The sequence below is a fragment of the Centropristis striata genome, chromosome 1 (assembly GCF_030273125.1).
Source record: "Centropristis striata isolate RG_2023a ecotype Rhode Island chromosome 1, C.striata_1.0, whole genome shotgun sequence".
Classification (NCBI taxonomy): Eukaryota; Metazoa; Chordata; class Actinopteri; order Perciformes; family Serranidae; genus Centropristis; species Centropristis striata.
In genome coordinates, this window is record NC_081517.1 from 34,395,028 (window position 1) to 34,421,671 (window position 26,644).

At 38.0% G+C, this 26,644-nt stretch overlaps 2 protein-coding genes across 4 annotated transcripts; both read right to left on the reverse strand.

The window, feature by feature from the left end:
- Positions 1-201: 201 nt before the first annotated feature.
- On the reverse strand, positions 202-3,628 carry sumo2a (small ubiquitin like modifier 2a). The gene is made up of 4 exons (XM_059339849.1): positions 3,314-3,628; positions 2,230-2,361; positions 1,509-1,580; positions 202-715 (listed from the first exon to the last, which is right to left on the reverse strand). The coding sequence occupies exons 1-4, from the start codon at positions 3,332-3,334 to the stop codon at positions 650-652; spliced, it is 291 nt and encodes a 96-aa protein (XP_059195832.1). The 5' UTR covers positions 3,335-3,628; the 3' UTR covers positions 202-649.
- An 824-nt stretch (positions 3,629-4,452) lies between these two features.
- Positions 4,453-19,208, reverse strand: gga3a (golgi associated, gamma adaptin ear containing, ARF binding protein 3a). 3 transcript variants are annotated; one of them, XM_059339860.1, is made up of 17 exons: positions 19,172-19,208; positions 16,947-17,031; positions 16,686-16,761; positions 16,476-16,574; positions 16,262-16,385; positions 16,016-16,119; positions 14,213-14,293; positions 13,879-14,016; positions 13,338-13,419; positions 12,772-12,897; positions 11,795-11,986; positions 11,630-11,703; positions 10,828-11,249; positions 9,739-10,010; positions 8,172-8,341; positions 7,871-7,981; positions 4,453-6,121 (listed from the first exon to the last, which is right to left on the reverse strand). In XM_059339860.1, the coding sequence occupies exons 1-17, from the start codon at positions 19,206-19,208 to the stop codon at positions 6,011-6,013; spliced, it is 2,304 nt and encodes a 767-aa protein (XP_059195843.1). In that variant the 3' UTR covers positions 4,453-6,010. The 3 variants fall into 3 exon arrangements, with proteins under 3 accessions (XP_059195843.1, XP_059195860.1, XP_059195851.1); XM_059339877.1 differs by lacking the exon at positions 19,172-19,208 and adding an exon at positions 18,916-19,163; XM_059339868.1 differs by lacking the exon at positions 19,172-19,208 and adding an exon at positions 18,912-19,163.
- Between the last annotated feature and the right edge of the window lie 7,436 nt (positions 19,209-26,644).

Consider the following 26,644-nt stretch of genomic DNA (forward strand, 5'->3'; position numbering starts at 1 on the left):
TGATAGAAAAAGCAAAAATATACAATTCAGCTCTGTCTCTGAAAATGTTCCATTTGTTTAACATGTCTCTGGTTAAGCAGTTTACTGGTTCAAACTTAAAAAAGCTGAACACCCTTTTAAATAGCATTATACATGCTACTCAAAATGACAGCAGCTGTTTACACTACCCAAGTTTCCATAAAACAAAACAGGGACACTTAATTAAAAAAGACTCAATTTATTCCAATAACACATTTTCATAACAACAGATGTGAATTTAAAATGCAGGCTTAGTTGACAACAATAACAAAATTCCATCTGAATCAAAACCTCAATGACATAAGTATAAAAACAAAAAAAAAAAAGGACCATGGAGTTTTCTTTAAAGCCTCCAAAAGAAAAATAATTTGATGGCAAGCTTTTAATTTCTTAAGCACATTAGACTCACTGCAGCTTACAAGTTGTCTACACTGCGCAGTTCAGACATGTTAATATACGAATGACAGTGTGATTAAATCTATCTACATCAAGTGTGCTGCTGCCTTGGAGCATTTTGTAAAAGTATTCCACTGGATGGTATCAACACTGGTCATGAGCATTTGAAGACTGGGCATAACAAAGATGTTCAGGGATGAAAAGGGGAGGTAGGGATGTTCATAGGAAACAGTCTTTAAAGAGAAGAGCCTCCGGTTTGCTGTTGGAACACGTCAATCGTATCTTCATCCTCCATTTCTAGCTGCAAGAAAAAGTTCAAATGTCAGTGAGTTGATGCGAAGGCAGTGATAGGTCTTTATTGTGAAGCCACTTAGGAGGTGCTAGTAATGCCAGTGAGGTCAGTAAATGCATCAAAATCTTTCACCAGGAAATAAATCTGGAACATGAACACCAACAATATATATCCTGTTAAATCTTTTATGAATCACAACAAGTGAAAAAGTAGGAAAGCAGAGACTAGAGAAGAGGTACAGAAGCTTAGTAGAATTTCGCCAAACCAGACTCCCGACATTAAAGTATACAAGACCCTTTCCTTTATGTACTGTTTTTATGGGCATAAAGAGGCACTCTGATCTGTTTACAGCTGCTGAGTGCTGTTTGTTAAGTCTGTGCTTCATCTGTATAATCGGCCAGTTCTGGAACGCATAACATCTACTGGACAAAGCTGACGTGAGAGTGTCTACCCTGAGGCAGACTTAGGTATATAGCTTAAGATCAGATTCACAGCATGTGCACTACTACTTTTCCAAAACAATCTATTTTGCAGTTGGGAATAACATTGGGTTTAGAAGAACCTTTAACCCCTGTAATCTTGTTGTCTCACCACATGCTATGGCTGGGCAATAAGGAGGAAAAAAGAAAAAGAAAAGAAAGAAAACAAATATCACATTTTTTTACCAAGGCCCTACCATATTATTCTTTGATATACATTAATAGCCCATAACATAAAATCTGACAAAGTTTGAAATTAGTCATGCAATGTTTAGTGTAGCGATACTGGGAGGCTAGTAGGCTGAACAAGCGTGACGCCTTACCTGCGAGGGTGTGTCTGATTCATTGATGGGCTGACCGTCAAATCGAAATCGTATTTGCCTCATAGACAGCCCCTACATTGACAAAAGAGAAAAATGATGTTTAAAATATTGAAAATCAACATAATAGCAAATCATTATGAGGTGCCGTGACAACCATGAAGTGCAACAACAAAATAACAGAATTACATGACAGTGTGATCTATTCTATGAATGTGATGAACAATAATATTTCTTGAGAAATAACGCATAACACACCTAGGATCCCCTCATGCAAGCCCTTTGGAATAATTAAACGTGGCCTATTAAATACACTTCTACAGTCTTAGATTGAGGGGGAAAAACCATGTGAAATGCATTACAAAGATATTATACAGCTATAAAATATATTTACAGAGACAGAGTCTAAAAGTTTTAGTGGATTAGTATTATTTGTTAGATCAGGACATTATCTATGAATTATTAAAAATTCAACTATAAAGCTGTTTGTGTGTGTGTGTGTGTGTGTGTGTGTGTGTGTGTGTGTGTGTGTATAATGATTTAAATGAATTAATCTGAACATTTTTCCCCTAGCGGAGTGCCAGGGACCCCACTTTGAAAACCACTAGGCGAGATAACCCCCTAGAATCCCTGTTCTCAAGTTTGATATTCAACATTCAGGCTACTAGCAATGCCGTGAACTTAAAGAGGACTTTCTATCATGGTTACTGTGTCACAACCTCACCTGCCGTTCACAATAAGCTTTCATCAGTTTGCTGAGAGGAGTGTGCCTTTTGATCTTGAACTGCACCACTGAGCCATCCTGCCCTGCCACCTTCAGGTTGATGTGCTCATTGTTCTCCGTCTTGACTCCCTCCTGAAAGATAGACAAACACAAGTTTGCAAAAAGTTGGCTTCAACAAAAAAGTGAGGTGAAATGTGGTCTCAAGCTTGTTTAATGCATCTGGCACCACTAACTAGAAACCCCATTTCCCCGGGGACGGACTACTGACTGGTTAGATTACCGATTTACAGTATGGACCTCAGTGAGTTCTGACCAAGTGTAAATGAAATATACACATCGTGTGTGTCAATCAGTTTTCTCCACGGTGGCATTAGCTTGGTATCTGCATATAGTGAGCACGAATCGGGGGATTGATGGTTACCGAGCACAGAGAAGGAACAACATTACAATTTCAAAGTTAGCATTTAGCATTAGCATTAAGCAGATCCACTGACAATGGCCTACAATTTCTACGATGCTAAACGGCCTAGTCAGGATGGAAATTACTACTTGCACTTACCAACAATCTCCTTTATCCTGGGACAACTGGGTTTGTTTAGGTAATGAGCAGGATTATTTTATAGAAGGTCCGTTAACAGTGAACTAACGGTTTATGCTTGGGGCCCGTTGCTGTTGTACTCCCCCGTTACTCTGTAGCTAAACGTTACTCACTGTTCTCTCTTGCTTATGTTACTTGGACATGCATAACTATTTCGCTAGATGTTGCACACATGTCGCGAACATTGACCGTGTCATTTAAACCGGTGTTGATTGGATGCTTTTTAAAAGACCTACAATTATTATTTCTTTCATACCGACCGGTTCTCGGGCACATTAGCCACGTTAGCTTATTATGCTAACTTCGCCCGCTTGCTAGCGAGCTAGCCAACGCGGTAGCTCTGGTCTATGCGGTCAGCTTTCTTTTTAAATTAAGCGACCGTTGACGAATACGTCTCACAGACGGCTTTTCACAGTGTCACCTATGTAACCATCGCACACGGATTGGGTACACACAGAACCCCATTTTAAAAAATCCGCTCCTCACCTTGGGTTTTTCGTCTGCCATGGCTGCTGCTGCTGCTGCTGCTGCGTCTGTCTGCGCCAGTTCTGCTGCGGCTGCGCTGTCTGGCGCGCCACTTTGCGTGGGATGTTAGTGCACACAGCTGCGCCAGATCAACTGAGCTCTTTAAATGTAACACACCAAAGAATTACTTCCACTGCATGAATCCGTCCAGAGAATACATTTAAATGTACTTTGATGACCTCGCATATCGTCACACTCTTAAAATAATCCCCTCAGTCATTTTTTGTCAAAATTGTTGTTGTTTTTGCCTAAATCATCTCCTCATGACGCCGGCCACCTATGGTAAAATCGCCTACACCCTCAGTTGATCAGATCATGTGAGTTTACCCCTTTAAGATAATGGCCTATGTCAAGTGTGTGACTGATTTTGAAGGTGTCTACATAAGAGTGACATGAGCGTGTCATAAACATGACATGGGATGTGTCATGAACATTAAAGACACTTTGAAGTAACATTATTGCTCATGAAACATGTCATGTCATGTCATGTATGTAGACACCTTCAAAATAAAGTGTTATATCTTTACATCTTGCTGTTCAAAAAATTGCCTAAGTCATTTATTTCTGTTAAGTTACATAATTTACACACAGTGTTATTACTATGCCAATAGCCAATCTTTGTTACATCCTTTTTTGAGTGAAATGATCAATAAATGTCATATGTTACACTTTTGGTGAAGTTTTTTGTGTTTCCTGCAAAACTTGAAAAAATGAGTTAGGTGGTTATTTTAACAGGGTGATGATATTTCAATTCTATACTACTATTCTACTCAAGATTCTTATTGTACACACAAAAATTATAGTGGACTTATTACCTACCCAGCAGCCAACCAAAGTACTTGAGATTAGCTAACCATGCATGCAGCACATTGATGTTGTAGCTGGTCAATACATCTGCAGTAACAGTCTATTAGTAGAATATAGAATCATGACTGAATGAATCATTCTGCAGCATTCATACTTTGGCTTTTGGTACCTTGTTACTTTTACTTGTGTTTTAACACTGCCCTACTAATTTTATTATGATTAAATGAAAACACACCTAAACATTGTGGTTTTGGACCTAAGAGACTGAAAAATGAGGCAAAAACATGTGAAAATTGTAATACAAATAGATCCATCTTGTTCTTTATTCTTTTCCATGCACAGAAATAGCTTTTCAAAAAATATGCAATGACAAGTTAATTTAACATTCTAAGACAAATAAATAGTTTTATAAGAAATATGTAAAGAATCTCCTATATAGCATACATTTCCCAAGAAAGACAAAAATAAAGTCACAGTTTTTTGATGAACACATGGTAAGACTAATGTTTTAAATGAAACATCAAGTTTTTACTACTGATATACAGTATTCTCTCAGGGCTTACTCATGAAAATATTTTTCTAGTTCGATATAGGAAGCTCCCCCACAAGCTAAACATTTACCATTGACCCAGGGTTAATCACAAAACCCCCTTTAGCGTGGTGTCCACAACATGGTCTAACAGCAGGAGCAAGGGCAAAGCTGTGCTTGGCATTTAATTAACATCAAACAATATTTCTTTTTGTCTCCAGGGATTCATTTTCAGCTGGTCAGCACTTCCTAAAGCACATCCATTTAATGTATACAATGGCCCTTTGCACTTAATAGCTCATGTTGCACCAACCAAACATAAGGGATTTTTAAAATACTATTCAGTGTGCATAGCCTGAACATGTAACAAGACATGCAATTCATCAGAATCCACACTGTTGCTACATAATGTAACATGCTTCAAGATGTTTTGTCTGAATATTTGGTAACATTAAAACTTGGTAGACAGCCCACTACTGATTTGTGCCTATCTTACTGCAATACTGAAAGAGTTTATCATAAGAAGAGTATGCAGAAGAAATACAGCTGTCACTTTAAATACCATGATTAAATGGACAGATCCAATACCTTCCTCCAAAAAAACAAAATAAATACAGCCATGTCAATACATATTTTAAAGACTAAAAAGCTTAATAAATAGTCTGATCTATCAGTTGTTATAGAACTCAGAAGACAAGTAACAGTATTCAATAGTAACTGTGAGGCGACTGGGAGTAACTAATTTAACAACAGAGGGGCTCTTGTCTGCTCCAGTCCAATGTTTTAAAGCATAAAACATTGTTATTATAGTTATTAGTACATAGTCAGCAGCAAATCATGTGAAATGCAGGTTGCAGTCACATGTACATATGAACCTGGCTTCACAATATACTTCAATATGTGTTTTTGCTCTATATTAGGAGTGTTTGGGGTTTAAGGACAGTAAATATGAACAACAAAATGAGAGCAAAAGGGAATAGTAAATATAAAAACCTGGTTATAACCTAGCAATACTTCATATTATCAACCATTTTCCCATATAAATATCATGTACATTCAACCAAATCACACCTGTTGTTACTGCACCACCCTGACTACCTCTGGCACTGTAGTGAAGTTTAAGTTTGATGCACGCTACAGGACTTTGGCTACTTTAGTGGGCCATCTTAAGCAGAAAAACTCCTTCATGGTCAGTTAAAGTTTATATTAAATTCTTCTAATATTCCCTCAAAGTTGTCCATCGCTGCCCATTTTCTTGACCTCTGAGCTGCGCTGACAAACACAATTGTTGAAGTCTTGTAGTGTTGGAAGGCAGGGCAGCACTATAAAGCCCCCCATCTGTCAGGTGGTGGAAACTCATTCACCTCCCCCACTTCTGTGTGCGGCTGCTCTCCCAGCGTGAATGTCAACTTGTATCTCATCCGAACCTTTTCCTGCAAAACACAGACACACACAGACTCAACTCTACTGCTTTTTTTTTTAGCTTGCTGGAGCAACCATGATCTAATCCATTGTCAATGTCGGTTATCATGATATTCTCAAAGCAGACTTGTTGTCATAAAGACTGCAAGAAAGGGTTAATGATGTATCACTTCAAACAAACATAAATGAAAATACAGCTGAAGTACAGTGCTGTGGAAAGTATTTTGATTCCTTCTATTTTTAAACATTCATCTTTCTTAACTGTTGCAAGATTTTCCAACAAAATTGAATATGACACAAGGATAACATGAGTTAACACAAATACAGTTTTAAAATTGTAATCTCATTTAATGAAGGAAAAATTATCCAACACATATAAATCAGCCATGTGACAATTAAAATACAAAGTAATTGTCCTCTAAGCTTAATACCTGGTTTTAACACCATTAGCAGCAACAACTGCAACCAAAAGCTTCCAGTAACTGGGGCTTAGTCTTTCACATTGCTGTGAAGGAATGTTGGCACACTCTTCTTCTGCTGATATGCTTTAACCTGTTAAGATCTAAGTCCACCTCAAAAATCACCATCTAAAACCTCAGCATTGTTTCAAAACAACCTCCCTAAATCATTTATTTCTCAGCCTCTGTAGCAGATAGAGATATGAAATAAAAAACATTTAAAGCGTTAACCATTGGCTTTAACTATGAACTACCTTTGTCCTAAAATTCATTAAGATAAAAAAAGGGAAGGATTATAATATTTCTCAGCCTCTGTAGCACATAGAAATATGAAATAAAAAACATCTTCAGGTCACAGATTGATGACAGGTAGCCTAATATGACAATGGCTATTAATCGGGAACTTCATAGTTCATTATTGATGCAGAGACAGCTTTATGCCACATGTAAAGAGACCCAAGTCTTCCAAAAAGTTCAGTCCACAGAACATTATCCCAAAGAAGTGGGGGACATCAGTATATTCTTTTGGCAGAGACAAGTCTTTATGTTCCTCTTGATCAGCAGTCTTGCAACTCTTACAAAGATACCATTTTTGCCTAATTTCTTTCTCATAATAAAATCATGAACGCTGACAATAACTGAGGCGAGTAAGGCCTGCAGTTCCTTACATGTTTATCTGGGTTCTTTTGTGACTTAAAGGATGGACTCCTGAAGTAATCTTGGTTGGCCGGACGCTGTTAATAAAAAAAAAATCATCACGATTCCACATTTTCTCCATTTGGAGATAATGGCTTTCACTGTAGTCCCAGACCCTTTTCAGGCTGCTATTTTTTAATGACTTTATTTCATATCTCTTTTTGAATTACTGTGCTGCATTTTCAGACATTTTAGCCATCTTCATGCCGCTGTAAAGAATTGTATTAAAGTGACTGGTCGGCAGTAATCAAGCCTGACTGTTTCTAGTCTAATTGTAGCCAGTTATCAATTTAATTTGGTACTGGTTGAAGGGAGCAATTACTTTTTCACATGGGTGATTTCAGTGTTGGGTGGCATTTTTACTTCAATGAACGATCATTTAAAAACTTTATTTTATGTTTGCTCACATTGTCATGGTCTTATACTAAATTTTGTTCGAAGATCTGAAACGGTTAAGTCAGACAAGTATGCATAAATAGAAGAAATCAGGAAGGGAGCCAGTACGGTTTCACAGCACTGTAAGAAGGTGTTATTTCAAAGAATATAGACATTTCTTAATGCATTAGAAATATACAAACACCAAAACAGCTCCAGGCTGAGCTTTACCTTGAGAGGATTGGCAAGCAGCATGACCTGGGTGACAGCAGCAGGGGGGAGGACTGGGTTGAAAGGAGCCAGCTCTGTCCCTGAAGGTGATTGCAGTCTTACTTTCATCGTCTGGTGAATTGGCAGAACAGACATCCACATTCATTATAGAAAAGCAGCCACCCACTTAAATTTCATTTTGGGTAAAATGTAATTAAATGAGTCAAACATCTGCCAAAGTGATTAGTTTCAAATATAAATGCTCACTGTGAGGCTTCCTATGCAGTAACTACGATGATCAGAGAGGCACAGCAGTGTTTACCTTAGGCACAGCAGCCTGCAGAGCAATGTTCCTGACAGGCAGCGGGGCAGTGTTAAGCATGGATGCCACCATCACCAATACATCAGGTCTGCCTGTTGGACAGTCGGTGGCAAAATGCAGCAGGACGCGGACCCCGTTTTTGTCATATGCTGTCACAGGACACAATTTACCTGAAATACAGCACACAGAGGGGACAAGCATAATATATCATTACTGAGACTGTAACAAGAGACTAGAGTCTAGAGCAGGGGTAGGCAACCTGCGGCTCCAGAGCCACATGTGGCTTTTCAGGCAATCTGCAGTGGCTCCCTGTGGTTTTCCTTACATTTTCATTTATCATTGGTGTCGGCCCAAGGCAATTTGTATTCTTCAATTGCATAAATGTGTAGCCTATATAAGGCATTAAAAAAATGTTTAAACAACTTAAAAGTGCATAATAGCTTACGAGAGCCAACTTCAAGTCTCCTTTTGTGTTTACCTAGCTAGGCTAGCTTTCGACTCCCAATCTCCTGAGATATTTCTTCTGTGTCCAGCCTCTCATTTGCACTTGGGTCCTCACTGCATTCTGTCAAAGTCATATAAATACATGACCCATTACTAATGTTGTTAGGCTAATTTAAACTTAGTAGCTGTTTTATCTTCATTGTAAGGCTCAAGATAAGGTTTGTGGCTCCATTGTGACATTTTTTCTCTTTTTTTTGGCCAATAATGACTCTTTTGTTAGTAAAGGTTGCCGACCCCTGGTCTAGAGTCTTCACAAATGGCCCACCCCTTTTTGCCTCCGACGTATTCTGTCCTGAAGGAATGTTTTGATGCATGTCCTTACTTAAGCGTGTGCTGTAATAATTACTTTCATGCTACAATGAAGATTATTCACAAACAAGACAAAGTAATTGGGCAAAATATCACTCAGTGTCTTTCCCTCGGCTTGTTACAATAATCACAATATTGACTTATTGAGCTCAGCAAAAGTTTTGCGTCAAGTCCATATAATGTACGGTATATAAAAAATATGTCACCCTCATTTTAGCCAACATGATGCCATAAAAACAGCACATTTTATGTGCAGCAACTAAGTGCATTTTCACAGCGTCTAACACATTTTGCTGTCATTTCTGTTAGCGCTGCTTCTGTCTGAAAAATTTGTCAAATTTCACACAAAAATTTAAAACTAATTGCTGTTTAAAAAGGGGGATGTGCTTGCATCATTCTGCTATCATATTATCATTACATGAGAGGCATTTCATTGTCAGAAAGAGAAAAAATATAACTGAGTGCAATTAATTCTAGGAAAATATATCCTCTCAGAAATGTGGGTTATTGTGACAGTCCTATCTTTTTGAGGTTTATCAAGTTTGCCAGTTTCACCACTAAGTGGCAGTAATATCTAAAGTTATGTTTTTCCAACCACCAATCATTCTCACATGAGGATAAGTGTTATTTTCTGACAATAAAACAAATATTTCTCTGCCAACCTCTCCTCTATATATTTATTAAATGAAACAAAATCAACTGAAACACAATACTCAGACAATAAGAAACATACAGCCTATTTCACGGAACTCACTTGGCTTGATAGCATCCAAAGGGACAAAGACATTGGTCAAGGACCCCTCTTGTTCCTTTCCTGGGCTAGGCTGGCTCAGAGGGAGGATGGGGGACAGAGAGCGTAACAGAGGGCTGTCATCGGCCTGACTCTTGGCAGGAGGGGGAGTGGACCCTTCTTGAATCCCTCCTAGGAGCAGTGAAGTGGATGTGGTGGAAGTCACCGGAAGACTGGAAGACAGCAGATCCCCACTCTTGACTGGAGAGCTGCCAAAGTCCATCACACCTGTTGTACTGTGTGGATAAGTCAAATGAAAGACAATACAGGTCCCATTATAATAATAATAATAATGATAATAATCCACTCTCATAGCCATGCCACCTTTAAAAACAATTAACCAAACAAACATACACCCACTTGACCTCCATGCCAAATTCCAGCCTAAGACAAAAAATGTCACTACAACAGTGTAGAGAAATGTATGTACCGACCAATCAAGCGACCTGTGGCAACTAAAAAAAGCAGTGTTTAGGATTCAGTGGCACCTCGCGATGAGTATGCACCACACTTATGGTGGTCTCCAGGGAGCATAACAATGCAAAAGGCCCCATCTAGTGCCAGTGTTCGTACAATAATGAAAACATAATTTTTTGCCAATAGACGTCCCTATATTCTACAAACTGCTACTGTAATTTTGCCCTATAAAAATGATAAATCACAATCTTTGAATTTAAATATACTTAATTAACCTAGGACAACACAAGGTTGTAGTAGTATTTTGCAAAGGAATTTTAAATAAGTCTTAAAAGTATTTTACCATCTGCTCTGAGCGAGGTTGCTTAGTTACTGTGCTCAAAACTGCTCAATTCATGGATACTTTAGATCAAAGGCTAATGGGGGTCTGTGGATCGTTGTGCTGAACTAGTGTTGAAATGCACTTAAAATTTCACATAAGAGAAGGGAAACCACTGTTAGAGCCTCTCAATGAGCAGAAGTGCCTTCGAAACTTGAGTGAGTCACCCACTCAGGTCAATCAGAGCAATAAAAAAAAAAACACTGAGATTTTAAAATAATATGATGCAGCATCCAAGATATTTTGATATAACTCACATTTTAGGGCTGCCCAAATCCAGCAATGCAAGGTCTTGTAGATTGTGACTGAGTGAAGCTGAAGTCGTGTGGGTTGCTCCAGGTGAAGTGGAGACCTGTTGTGGAGTGACAGGGGTGAGAGAGGTAGCAGGCAAAGCCATGCTGAATGACTGAGGAAGACCAGCAGCTGGGGCCATGGTGGTCAATACAGAATCGAGGGGCTGCGGGAATATGACTGCTGTTGTTGCGACAGATACTGTAGACACTGGAGGCGTGGAGAAGTCGGCGCCGAGGAGGCTAAAGCCAGAGGTTGCTGTAGAAGACTTGGATTCGCTAACAGCTGCTGTTGTCAAAGAAAGGGGGTCTGGAAAAAGTGATGGTGTAGAGAATGTAGGAGCTGAAGCTGAAGTGGTGCCAAAAAAATCCAAATCTTGACCGGAATCCTGAAATACACGGTAATAAAAAACAAAAAAAGACACAGTTAATAGCAATACGATTATATTAGTCATTAGAAGGAATAAGTGATGTCACAATTTCAATTTCTAAATAGAAAAATCGATTGAAATTAACTTTCAATTTCAAATATTGAAATCAGAAGCAGGAACGGAAAAATCTGAAATTTGACCATACGGCTTAGTCGTTCTTTCTAGAAAAAATGGTAGATATCACACTTTTTAAAGAAGAATTAAAAAATGTGAATGACGTTAGTTAAAGCATAAATCCAATAATCTGTTGATCTTAACAAATCAAGACAAGTCTAACTCTTGCTTAGTCTTCACTCTTCACTCTACCCAAGTAGAGATTATTGCAATTATTTAAATACCTGTGACGGTGGCAAATGATTGCTCAGGTTTACATGTGTTGATTTACTTCGAACAGGAGCTGGTTCGTTAAAGCCTGAAAATAAGAAAAACAAAACAAATCATGCTCATATGTAAACAAAACAAAACAAAAAACAGCTGCCCTACTATATAATATTGCTAGTCACCTAAAGATAGTAGCTCTTCATCCAGCAGAGCCAGACTGGGGCTAGGGGACTGAGCGTCAGTAGCAGCAGACCCGCACAGCAGGTCAGCAGGCAGAGATAAAGAAGATGTCGGCGGTTTCTGCTCTGGTGGAGAGGCGGTCTGGACGTCCAGACCGACCAGGTCAATCAGAATCTCCGACTGGTTTGTGCGACCTGTGTTTGTCAGACGGAGAAAAATAAAACTGTCAGTAGGAAAACAAAGATGCATTCATCTTCAAACAGGCAATACTGTCTGTGCCCATCCATCTGGCAAGCACCTTTTCAGGGTCATTTCACCAAAACACACACACAAACATGGTTGTTGGTCGGACGTATCACAAGTAGCAATACAGCTGAGAGAAAAATCAAAATGCCACATTTAAAAGCTCAAGAGCCATGATTGTTTCAAGAATGTACCAGCTGCTCATCGAGAACTATGGCATTTGGACAATTTCTAACAAGCAACTTTCCAAAACCATAAAATAATTGAAAGCAAGTTCCTCATAATCAGACATCATTAGGGAGGGGAAAAAAATATTTTTTGCACCTTCACATGCCACTTTTTTAGTGCAATATTTCATAGCAGCAGCCGCAAAAACGTTTTTGATTTATTTCTTATTGTGGTCTTTGTGTATGGTACTAACTTTCTTCCCTCGAGGTACAATTATAAACCTGACACACTTTGCACATAACCTGTTGACACTCAACAGTGTTTGACAAATTAGAATATTCAAGGACATACTCTTAAAAACAGTCTCTGCTTCGGATTAGACTGAGAGCTTTTTGTTCTTTGTACAGCTCCAGGTTTGTTTTGATTATGAGTTCTAATTCTGTGGATTCCCATTGTGCAATAAATAACTGTAAACATGGCAGACACTGCATTGCCAAATAACACAGTCTACTGCTGTAAACATACAAGGAGGTAATACAATTCTCTGCTCACGATAGATACAACTGACCTTGTCTGACTGATGATTGTGTTTGTTGTGCTTCTTCAGTCTCTCCATTGGTGATCTGTCCTTCCACAGTCTTCTTATAGGAATTAATGACATGGGAGAGGTCATCACTGGCCTGCAGGATGTCTCCTGATAAGTGCATTTTAAAAAGGTTACACAGGGAGGACGTTCGGAACATTTTGAACCAACAAAAACCAACTGTTTTTCTCCCCCACTGTGTTTACTCAATGTAGGACCGATGTGAACTTAACATTCTAGGTTATGTTTTCAGTTTGGTTTGTTTGGTTGCTTGGCAGAGAGATCGGTGGAAGGAGAAAGCAAGTGCCAAGAAAGAACCAATTACATTTTGGAGTGGATTCAAATAACAGGGCTGAAATACAATTTATTTTTCCATTTCTTTAGCATTGAGAGAAAGGCCTTGTCGGAGGTCCAAGCCTTCAGAGTGTGCTTCTACTTTTATGACGTGCTCAAGTGGTAGTTTTGGTCTTACAGCTACATAGGTACTTTTCATACATAAATTAGAGTAGCAAGAGCGTGACTTTAGAGTCATAAATAACAGGATTTCTCACCCAAGCTGCTGTCATTATCCTCAGTCTCAGTAGCGAGCTGAAACACAGTTTGCCTGAGCTTGTCGCAGTCCCCATACAGCTCCTAGAAAAAAATAAAAAATAAATGACTGAATACTAACATCTTGAAATCTGGTCCACACACTCCTGTATCAAGAGGATAAAGAAAAGAATGGAAGCATTACTTGTACATGAGCAACATCATTGAATGTTATATTACAACCCCGCTTCCAAAATGTTGGGAAACACAATCAAAATGTGGTGTAACAATGTTGCAAAAATGTTAAATATATTACTTTGCACTGTTTAATATATATAATATATTGCTTTACTTGAGTTCCCCACAAAGATTTGTGAGACAGGAGTGGTTTGTTTTCTCAGAATGAGGCTCTTTTTATTCACAAATCACAGTAAATGACTTTGGACTACTTTGGGGTTGTATAGTTGATGTCTGTAATATTAAGTAAGTGATTTCAGAAAGGTCAACAAAGAAAGAAGTGTATTTGTTTGCAAATGTGATTTGAGCCCTCTCTGAAGAACGTACCTTAATGAGCTCCTTGTCTCCTTCCGTGGAGTCTTCCGGGCTGAAGTGAGCAAGCATCTCGTTAAGGAGTTTGACGCTGTTGTTTACGGCCTCAAGCGTGCTCTTTTGCTTTGTCACTTTCTGGGCCCTCGCCTCGTCCTGCGTGCAAAGGAGGAAAAAAAGAAAAAGTTTAGTTGCATGAAAGTACTCATTAAACTAGACTTGTGTAAACACAAGCTTTGAGATAAGTGGGCTGTGGACTGTGTTCAGTAATTGGCTTGTAATTGGTCCACCAGACAGCCACAAGAACTGAATTAAAACACAATCAAAACATTTCATTCGACAACTGACACACCTCCTTGACCATGTTCTTGATGAGCCGATTGGCCTCTTGCAGATCTTCAGGCTTTTTGCTCTTCAGCAGCTCTGCAAGTCTCTGCAGAGAGAGTAAACACTCAAAACTAATTTCCCACAGATTAGTCAGACACAAACAGCAGAGCCATACAAGCTCCCAGACCCTGAAACAACAAAATTCATCCATAGATCAAATGCAGTCAACCCAAAGTAAACACACAGTCATGACCCGTTTTTGGAGGGGAAATATTTGAGCGAGGGAAAAAAAAAGAGAAAAAAAAGGAAGAAATTTAGTGTTGTGAATGCACACATTCTGTGGGATGCGACGGTCTCAAGTCAAATCAATCAATCAATCAATCAATCAATCAATCAAATAAAATAAAATCAAAATTACTTTATTCATCCCCAAAGGGCAATTCAGTTAGTCTGGTAGAATCTCTTGAAGAATGAGACAGATTGATGGCTGTAGGAGCGAAGGATCTTTTGAATCTCTCCGTCCTGCAACGGAGACAGGGGAGCCGTCCACTGCTGTTTTTTTGGTCCATAATGGTTTTGTGTAGCGGATAATCCAGGTATTTCAGGATGGCCTGGAACATCTTCAGTGCTTATCTCACCACCACCTCCACCAGTGTGTCCAACCTGGCTCCAACCACAGAACCAGCTCTTTAGACCAGTCTGTCCAACCGCCTTGCATCTCTGTGTGTGATGCTGCCTCCCCAGCAGACTGCAGCATAAAACAACACACTGCCACCACAGACTGATAAAACATCTGCAGCATCTTACTACAGATGTCCAGAGATCTGAGCTTCCTTAAGAAAAAGAGGCGGCTCTGTCCCTTTTTGTAGAGAGCGTCTGTGTTTAGGGACCAGTCCAACTTATTATCCAGGTAAACGCCTAGATACTTATAACTTTGCACCACCTCAATGTCCACGCCAGGTGTTCAGCCAGGTGTTCACTGGCTGAAGAGGGGTCTGCGGAAATCTATGATAATTTCCTTAGTCTTTGAGGTGTTCAGTAGGAGATAGTTTTTGTGACTCTAGTCACTGAAGGCTTTTATCAGATCCCTATATTCCGACAGTAATGAAATACATGTTTTAATCAATAAAAACCTCAATGGACAGAAAATCCTCATTAAATTATAAAAAGAAATCAGCATGTATTGTTATCAAAGACTAGTTTTGTTGGTTAATTACAACCCAAGTTCCACAAAAGATGGGACATTTTCAAAAACGTAAATAGCAGCAAATGCAAACTTTCTAATCATATTAAAACAAATATTCAATTGAAAACTGTGTGGACAATATATTTTATCTTTAAACTGATAAACTTTTGTTTTTTGTAAATATATGTTGAATTCTGAATTAATGCATTCTGTTTTTATTTACATTTTACACAGCATCCAAACATGTTTGGAATCAAGGTAAGTCATTTTTTTGTTCCATACAAATGTACACACAGAAAAATTAAAGGATTATTTCAACATTTTGGGCGATAGGTTGAGTTAGAGCAGAGGAGTGATACCACTCACACATGAAGCTATATCTTCATATATGAAGGACATAATATACATGAATGGCATCAATCTCATTCAACTCACTGCAAAAAATAAGGTTCTTTCCAAAAATGTCAAACTATTCCTTTAATAGTCATCTGCGTAGTGATGACTACTGAATGAGCTACACTTTGCCAATAAGTAATTGAAAATCTGTTTAAGTAACAGGGATAAAGCGAGAAGAGAAAGGGAGAGATATGTGCCTTGTGTTAGTAAGCTACAGTGTTTACATTCCAAAATAGTTTTTCTTACCTTGCTCTTCTTCTCATCGTCAAACACAGGATTCTTGGGTCGCGGAGAAGTCGATGGTATTAATGTAGAATCAAGAGGGATTTCTGGGTTAACTAAAACAATACCTAAAATAAAAATGACAACAGAGAGCTATTTTACTCTGGACATGACAGTTCTGGGGCGTCATGGTGACAAAATTAGACTCCAAAGCAAAGTGTGTTATTTTGGGATCTCACTGTTATGCAATTTAGGTGGTTAATGTCTCACCCTGTGCCTTCAGCATCTCGTACGCTTCAGAGATCTTTGCTTCACCCGGTAGAGACACAGTCCAACTGTACAGCATCTCAATAACTTTTGTCTTCACTCTTTCTGATACTTTGTCTCCTAGATACTAAAAATATAAAATATAAAAATATAAACACAGCTTAGAATAACAGCAAATTTAAATTACAAGGAAAAAAGAAACATTTGAGTTACTTACTTTTGGTGAAACCACCTTAATTAATTCATTTAAAAACCTAAATTTTCCAACTTCATTGTGAAATCGTTGCCCACAGTTCTTCATACAAGCCTCGAGAACCTACAAAAGGAAACAAGCTCAGATAAATATCTTTTTCCAATTTCTGCTGAAGGATGTCAAAATGAAACAAACAAACAAACAAACAAACAGTGAAGTGATTTCACTACGGACCGTTAGTGCTTGTATCGCCTCCCACTCCTGCGGGGACTGAATCTTGTGAGCGAGCAGTCTAACGGATATTTGTGGGCTGGAAAATATGACAGAAAAAAAACATTCCAATGCAAACTCAATAACAAAAGTCCTCCAGAGTCTGGGCTATGAGAGATTTCATAATAATGAGCTCCACTTGTTCAGCACAATGAGGACACAGATGAGCAACATTAGACGGGTCACAATGTTATGTGAGGGTTTATTGAATGAATGTGACCATACCCTTCCAGTTCCTTATTGATTTGGTCACAGAATCCCATTATATACTCCCAGTCTTCCTGTCTGTTGGAAGGGTTGGTGGCTTTGTCTGAAGAAGAAAAAAAAAAGTATGATCTTTCATGCCCTTGAAGCACATTTCAAGTCTTACCAGTAAGATACACCTATGGTAAACAGGCGATCCTTTCCCTAGAAAACGAATGAAGGCTGGAACAGCGATAATTCAACCTGATAGTTTATTGTCTTTTAATGGAATCATATCGTTATAAAATCATATATCATGATATACAATTACCTTATCGGAATTGATAATAACAACCACAATCTAACTCAAATGTCTCAGAAAATCTCATGTTAAATTTTTTGAAGGGAATTTGGTTTCACTCGGTTTATTGCGATTAAAAAAGTGGAGTCAACTGGCAGCTTTCCAGTTACAAGCCTCTCCACCTCTAAACAACAGTGCATACAACTTAGGGCAGGGTTCTCTGCAAATGTGCAGAAGGTCAACTTGGAACCCAAGCATTGGCTAAAAAAACTTGCAAGAAGTACAGCAGTGTGGAGGATTTTCTTCATTAATTCATTAATTTATTATCCTTAACCGCTTATCCAGACTCGGCTGCGGGGGGCTGGAGGTGGGATACACCCTGGACAGGTCGCCAGACTATCACAGGGCTGAAACATTGAGACAGACAATCATTCATGCTCTCATATACACCTACGGATTGTCACCAATTAAACCTAAATAGCATCCTTTTGGACTGTGGGAGGAAGCCGGAGAACCCACGCTGACATGTGGAGAACATGCAAACTCAGCACAGAAGAATAATTAGTGACTACACCCCAAAAATGATTCTTATAGGAAAACCCCAGAGTAAATTAGGCTAATGCCTTAATCCAATTACTCTGTAAATGTGCCCAGCACATGCATGTAATTATAGTCAGTGTATACATGGAAATACATGGGTCAATGACGTGATCAAACGCAGTGTCAGTTGCGGTAACCAATAATTTCTTTCCCCATAAAAATCTGATTATATACAGGTAAATAAATATGAACTAAAATGAGAAAAAATACAATCCAAGTTTACATTGCAACATTGTGGTATATGACAAATGTTTACATAATTTGTCAAAACTTTTGATAAAAATGGTTGTATTTAGAATATGTTCTGCTCAGTATTGACCAAATGTGTAAATGTATGAATACTAAAAAAAATGAATTTGATGGTTTTTTTTAATTAAGTAATTATATATATATATATATATATATATATATATATAACTCCACTTAAATACAATGTAGGTGGATGAAGTATTTAATATTTATCTTTTTTTTAAATTTTTTTTGTTTACACCATTTGACATCTTGCCATTTGCCAACCCTTATTTGTCACTGACCCACATACATACATACATACATACATGGTTTCCCTGTAATAATTTCGCACTAAAGTGTCTAATTAGATTAAATTAAATTGTCTTTAAGTATTTAATTTACACAGGAATGTACAAAAATAGGCTTTACTATGTGGTTATTTCATCCAACACTATTTAGTTATTGAATTTCCAGGAAACACGTGATTATATAGCATTTTCTTTATATATAGCATTATCGAGATATGAAATTACCAATATCAGGAGAGAAGATTTTGGCCATATCGCCCAGCCTCAGACTGAAACTATGTCAAGTAGGTAGCTCAGTCACCTCCAAGACTACAACATAATAACAACCCAGTTGATATCTACCTTCTTTAGGGTTATCTTACGTTAAAAAATTCTCCCTCTAATAGCCTCCAGGTAATCCTCCAGGTACTACACTGTTAGTTTGTTGATGCAAGACCTGTTTGAACTGAGATAAGTTATCACCTGGAGGCGTTTAAAAACAGCAGTTTTAACACCAAGGAGCAAATGCAAAAGCGTAATCTAGGTCACCAACAGAATTATTAGATATTTGCAAGGATTTCAGCACACCTACTATGAGTTCAGGACGCAAGTATAAACCAAGCATCCAGGCTGGTTTTGGCTAGCAACATCCATCAGTTTCCAGCAGCTGTCTGTGTTAGCTGCGCTACTTTCTGACAACACAGACGAATTAGCTACGATACTTTTCGCTTTCAGCAGTGGCATGTAAGTCCAACTGGTGTTTCGGACGCCTTCGGTTACACAGCACATTAGTGCGCACCTCTAATGTGAATAAACGACGTGAAAAAAGAGTTTAAGTATGTACTTACTAAGCCAGGACTCCAGCGACTCTCCATGGTCCGCCATATTTGCACTCTGTGAGGCAAACAACGCGTGACTGCTGGTGCCTTCACGTGCTGTCGGATAAATGGGAGTTGATAATTGCAACTTTGAAGACCCATGGACATGTTTTGTATTTGTAAAAGTCTTCATTGTGGATAAGAATTACTTTTCGCACATTGACTCATATTTCTGATGATGTCATATTTCTGAGTCAATATCACTATAAAGTGCCTTTTGGTGTCCTCATCAGAATTGCTCAGTCATCATGAAAATGGAGCAAAAATAATGAAACTCTGAGGTCTTATTATAAATGGCCAAACATTTACACACATATCAGTACAATGAAAAGTCTCCTAAAATGTGTTTTTCTTCATTTTATACCTTTTTTTTTCATTGAATGTATGTGATTTTGGCATGTCGCACACACTGCTCCGCCTACTACAGCGTGTGGTTAAATGATACTAATTCAGAAAAACAATAACATGGTTACAAGTTATTTGATAAAATGAGTCATTTTGATCAAATATATTCTACTTCCATAATCATATCAAACTTTTTTCATGTGTCCCTGAAATTGCAGTCCACCCTGTCATTATGGGGAAACTGCCCTTTTAAGAAACCCTCTGACGCTCTCAGTGACACTTTTCCCATCAAATTGTCTTTCTTTAATGGAGGCTGAAACAGAGGCTAGTTGCAAAATAAGTATTTACGCTTATATTTAGTAATTTTCATCACACTATGTGTGTAGCTGAATGTTGTCAAGCTTAACATGTCCACCCTGTCATAGTGAAATATCAGGTAATATAAAAACCTTTCTGAAATCTGAAGTATATTTTCTAAACAGTAAACAGTCAACTTGCTAACTGAGTCATGTTACTAACTGAAGGTCCATCCATACTAAACATCATGACAGGGTGGACATATTTTGCTGTTTGCATGTACATTGTCTGCCTATAGTTACTTTATAAAAAAAAAAGTGTGGGAGCTTGACCAACATGCATTTCTAACAGCATAACCTCTACTTAATACAATAAATACGAAATTCAATGGAAAATCTGAACTTTATTTTTGGGAAATGGGTCTCAAAGGCACCTTATGGTGATATTGACTCTTCTATGTTAGTGTTTGCCTTATAGTGAAATGTTTATTTTCAAAACATAATATAATATAATATAATATAATATAATATAATGTATAATTTGACATCCATATTTGGGATGTCATACACATCTGTTGGTTGGTCATTACATTCACGGCTTTATGGATCTGTATTCTAGCATTAGTACCTGATCCAATAGGCATCTGGCTTTCACAATCCACCTGTGATTATAATCTCCATTCTGTAAAGGAGGATAACAGAGCCACTCTGTGTCAACTGTGCCTCTGTTTGTCCCCTTTCCTTGAACACTTTTCACTTAATATCTTTTCTAGTTTCTATCAACCGTCTTAAATTAGTTGTCAAAGTCACCCTCCCTTTTTCCTCCTTGATGGTTGTAACAGAACCACTTGAACCGTGATGAGATGACCTAACACTGTATTCTACACGACTCAGTACTCCAATCTTCCACTAGAAAAAGTACAATGGAAATTTTGTAAACTACTCCAACTTCATGAAGAAGCAGTTGCCTGCAATACACAACAATAACAGCATCCTTTGGATTGCACATTATAAATGGTAAACCATCAAGTTAAAGGAAACATAAAATATATTTGCCTGTACTGAAATGGGTAACACTTTCTATAAAGCCATTTAAAATGCATATATTCAATTTTAAACATACGGTATGTATCTAAAACTGTATTATTTTGTTTGTAAGCACTCATAGATAGCCATAATGCTTTGTAACAACAATGACACACACAAAAAATCGTAGTAATACAAATAAAATAGAATAAAAAACATTCCTAGAGAGTTAGACACTGCTTTTGTCACTTAATGAGAAGGTTCCTCTCTAGGTAAGGAAGATGTTTGAAGTAAAACATCAAGTTACACTTTTCTGAACCAGTTCTGTCCTACAGAGTGATCCTCAAAGGGTCAGACTGCTCTCCACTGACTCTCATCTAATAACATGTGTCCATCCACTCTCTTTACTTTTGTTTCCCACTAGCATTGCTTTGTTTCCATTCAGGATCTTCTTCCTCTGCTCTCCTCCCGGCTCCAAGGCACAGGAGCACGTCATGTTTTTTTGACAATGATACAGATTTTGTCACACCAGCTCCGGCAGCTCCTGTGGCACAGAGGTGCTTATGGTGCTCCATTGATTCTGCTTCATCCTCCGATAAGACAGCACCTGGGGGTTAAGCCCTTTGAAATCGAACATTTGGAGGGGTTGGAGTCGCCTCCTGAGGTATGTTGATGTTTCAGAGCTTCATCCTCTGGGCAGCTTTTGGAGAAGGACACAGATTCCACATATTACCCTTTATCACTTGGTGGAATGTAACTAAGAATGTAATTACCCCAAGTACTGTACTTAAGTACAGTTTTGAGATACTTGTACTTTACTTTACTTTATACTTCTACTTCACTACATTTTAGAGGCAAATATTGTACTTTTTACTCCACTAAATTTAGCTGCCAGCTTTAGTCACTTTTCAGGTCAAGAATTAACACTAAAAACATGATAAATTTAAAGTGATTACACATTTTTTTAAATTAAATCTCATAACTGTATATTAAGTAGTTAACATTTCACAAAATTAAAATGCTGCTTATATCAATGAATCAATGCAAATAATCTAATAATATATTTAGAATACATAAATCAATCTGAGTGGGTTCAGTCTGCATAACGAGTTCTTTCAGTTTTGATACTTAAAGTAAATTTTGAAGCTGAAACCTTTGTATTTTTACGCAAGTTAGCTTTGAACGCAGGACTTTTACTTGTTTATTTTTGCAGTGAGGTATTAATATTTTTCTTAAGTAAGGAGTCTGATTACTTTTTCCACCACAGCCCTTTATTAGCTCAGCCAAGGAGATCATCTTTTTAGTTTTCTTGTCTGTTTGTCACATGGATTACAGAAAAGCTAGTTTGATAGAGGAAGAGAACAAGAGAGAAGTGTTTGTTTAATGCACATTTATTCCACCCGACGTCAGACTCATCTCTGACATGCTTTCAGAAAACTAATGAATTGTGACAGAGACTGATCACCTTATATATGGTTGTCATGGCAGTGTACCAGTTATTCTTGGACACTTGCAGGTTGCTGAACATTACATACATAGTCAACGTGTCACACAGATGAAACATATGTGTCAGGTGTAGTCAAACTGGTCAGACTGACATAGCTGAATGAAGTGGTCAATGCCTCATCAGCACATCAATATCTTACTCAAATGTACAGTAGACACAAAGTCTGTTCCTCAAATTACACGCATACCATAAGTATCAAGTGTGCTGAGTTTACCAATGCATGCTGTGGAGACTTACTAAGAAATGCATAGTAACAGCCTGATTTTCATGTAACTTGGTGCAAAAGTGTAGCATGGACTGAGGCGGAATGAACTGTTGGAACTGAATCACAGGGTGAAAGCCACTGAAGACAGGGTATTTGGCCCTTCAAGACTTGTACAGGAAGTCTATGGTCCATTGGTCAAAAAAAATGACATCCTGTGTCTTTTCCTAACCACTTAGGACCACATCTCTCATCACTTCTGCCACTTAAATACTTCCAAGTCATTTCACTCAGTAAGGAACCCACCAAAGCTAAAAGGCTATTTCTTGAACAGCCCCGAAGTCACTGTGGGTCAATTCCACAAGTTTCTCAGTCACAGTTCCACTGAATGTGTGTTTTGGGTAGTTTAGTCTGAAACATTCGCTGGAGTGATTGCCTGAGGGGACTCTGAGTATTTGATTTAAAAATGATCTTGGAGCCCTTTGAGGAGCCGACACGTGGCTCAGGCTGAGTCTGGGGCAGCCCACAGCCAATGCTGTCATGCTTGTTTCTGCACAGTCCAGTCCTCCACACTTTGCTGCCAGGAACTGCCGGCCTGCCACCTGATCTATTTAATGATGCACCCATTTCAAATCTATATCTCCTTTTACTGTGTGGCCATGTGGTGGTGCTAACAGCACAGACAGGAACCACAAAATGTATTGTCCTGTTTAGCAGTGAAATAAAGCCCTTTTTTGTGTGCATGTCACAGTTTTTCACATGGGTCCATAGCACTCTTTGAATTGCATGGTCTTTGTGGTGGCGAATGACACATGGACAATGGAGTTTATTCAGCTCCAATCCATTAACTGAGACAAGCAATTGAGGAGGGTGATCAGACTGATAAACAGACGAGACAGAGCCACAGAGGATTTCTCTGTGTCATCTCAGTTTGGAACTCAAATAAATGCAGATTCACACTGTGCAAACAACTGCTGGTGCACTCACTTTTTAAAATAAGTAGGAATTAAAGTGGAAAATATGGCTCATTAAATCTGGATTAGAAGCAAAGTGGTGGTAAAATGTTCATCTGTTATTGTTAAACAAGAAATTAAACAAGATTTATTGCATTAAATTCCTCAGAAGTCTATTTTAATTTTATTTTTTCTCTAATATTGCAAATAAATCTGAATGCTGAGGCCTTCACAAAAACCCTTTCAAACAGAATTGTTTTTGCTTTGATGATAAAACATTTTATTTTATGTCCACATACATCTATACCAGCTCTATATGTCTCATTCAATATTGCATTACCATGCAATAATGCACTGCTGTGCAATAAATGAAAGATAATTGGATGAATGAGAAACAAAATGAGTCCCAGCCACGTGTTTGAATTATTCACACTATGAAATATTATTCAGTCTCATGAAGAACTCTCAGAGATCACATGTTGCATTTGAATATAGTTGAGCAACTGGCTGCCACACAGGTCATAATTGACAGTGACTGAGAAAATTGAAGTCTTCAAGTGTGGATATCATACAAATGTTCTCTCCTCCTCTCATGAGTCCTTCCCCAGACCAAGTGTGTCTTTATGAAACCTTACCTCGGCATTCTGAAACAGCACCATTCTTTACACATAAAACATTCAGTCAGAAATGACTGGGAGGAAGAAAGATAATCAAGGAAACCCTTATCAACCTTCTCCCTCGATGAATTTTGTTTGTGTACTTTTTCTCATGTTAATAAGCCCCTCAGATCATGCTGCAAAATGCATACATATTCAAAAAAACATCATCAACACACACAACATGACGTCACACAAGATGCAATTAAAAAGCGTCATTGAAAAACATACAACCTCAATGATTAATTTTAATTAATAAAAAATCCAATCACATTATCCTTGACTATTGCAATATTTAATAACTCAAAAATCATTTGGACACACGAGGACTTTCAGCGTTGCCATTTAGCAGGTTTGGTCTTTGTGGCAATTATGAGAAATGTAAACGAGGAGCAAATGCATCAGTACAATTTTCACATACACAAGTTGTGCTCGTTGAATCACATTTGACATTTAATCAGTGTGAAAATATGAAAAGAAAAAATTTGTTGACAGTATGCATATAAATTGTTGCATTAAATGTTGGCTGAAGGCCAAATCAAACGAGATGTATAAACAAATAGCCAGCAAAGTGTTTCCTTGGTCCAAACGAGCTCAACATAAGCAGATTGATTCACGTACCAATAAACAAAACAAACAAAGACCCCATCATTTAAATTAATGAAGCATTATTTAAAAAAAACCTCTTAACCAGCATCCCAAAGCAGGTTAATGTGAACACATTACTCTTTGCTCCCCTCTACTGACATATTTTCAATGATCAGTCCCTATCAGGTGTGTCCTGCAGCAGGTTTTCTTGAGATGATAAAACAAAAACTAATACAGCATCAGTACAATAAATGATTCTTACAGCCACCAAATTCAATCAGCAGCGTGATTAACTACGTCTTTACTTTGTGCTCAATTAGTGCAAAAGAAAAAAAAGGCTTTGTTGATGGTTTTGCTTATTTATTTATTTATTTATTTTTTTAACTTAGTTGATTGCTGACCTGCAGAGACATCCACATGCTTTTATTTTTAATGTCCAATAATTCTGATTCAAAATAAAAAAAAATTCGGGTTTTTAAAAGAAAGGTTATAAGTTGCACTGTGAAATTACTAACTGATAGTGATGGATGAATAATTCTCAGCTTTTGTGTGGATATAGTGGGATTAGTCATCATTTGTATTACCAAGGAGCATGCAGTTCCTCTATTAACCCCCACATTTAAATATGACAGGCTATCATTTTTTGTCAGTACTAAGTGGTCTTATAATGGGATTTCCGGAGCTTCGGCACACTGTTGATGTCATCCATGGAATAGCCTGCGTCTGGAAGCTTTGTTAAGAAAACCCCACAAAAAACGTTTTCTTTTTTTTCAAACTGCTTTTTCTAAAGGAAAAAATTTACCTTTAAGGCCAACTGACATAACTGTCATCAAAACTGCCACTTACAGTTGCTTGTGTCCAGTGATGGAATGTAACTAAGTACATTTACTCAAGTACAATTTTGAGGTGTGTGTTACTTGAGTATTTCCACATCTACTTTGTATTTTACTACATTTTAAGGGCAAATATTCAACTACATTTATCCGACAGCTTTAGTTGCTTATCAGGTTGAGATTTAATATAACACACGTGATCAACTGAAAGTGATGAGGCATGTTTATTAATTAAACCACATAAAAGTATATTCAGCAGTTAAAATGAACCCTACCTGGAAGACAGTAAATGCATGAAAAATAATAAAATATATCTAGAATGTATAAAAAATATATATATTTTGCAGCATCTGCACTCACTACTGACAATCACTTACTAACAGGACTCAATTTAGTCCATGCCACTTATTCTTGTGTTGTTTCTTGACTTCATCCTTGCTTGTGTTGTATTATCTCTCAAATGTAAGTTGCTTTGGATAAAAGCATCTGCTAAATGACATTTACATTTAGTCATTTAGGAGACGCTTTAATCCAAAGCGACTTACAGGGAAAAAGGGGAACAATCAAGGTATAGTGCAATAAGAGCCATTAGTGCATTAATAAGTGCTAGTGACACTTATTTAAGGAGTAGAATTATCGTGTGGTGCTAAGAGAGAAGGTCCTCTCTGAAGATCTGGGTCTTCAGGAGTTTTTTAAAGGTAGAGAGGGACACCCCTGCTCTGTTAGGAACTGGTAGTGGTAGGAACGGGGAACAAGAAATGCAAAGAGTTTGGATTGCCTTGGACGAACGGGTGGCAGAGCCAGGCGCCGTTCATTGGAAGAGCGCAACGGTCGTGAGGTAAAATATGCCTGAATCAGGACGTTCAAGTAGGTATTGGTGCAGTACCGGAGACAACTTTGTAGGCGAGCATTAGAGATTTGAATGACATTGTAGATTGTACAAAATCTCAGTGTGGCCATTTTTAGGGCCCAAGCACTGACTCAGTCAGTGAGGGACCTATTGTATCCATAAGGATTATTTTTCTTACTTCTTTTTC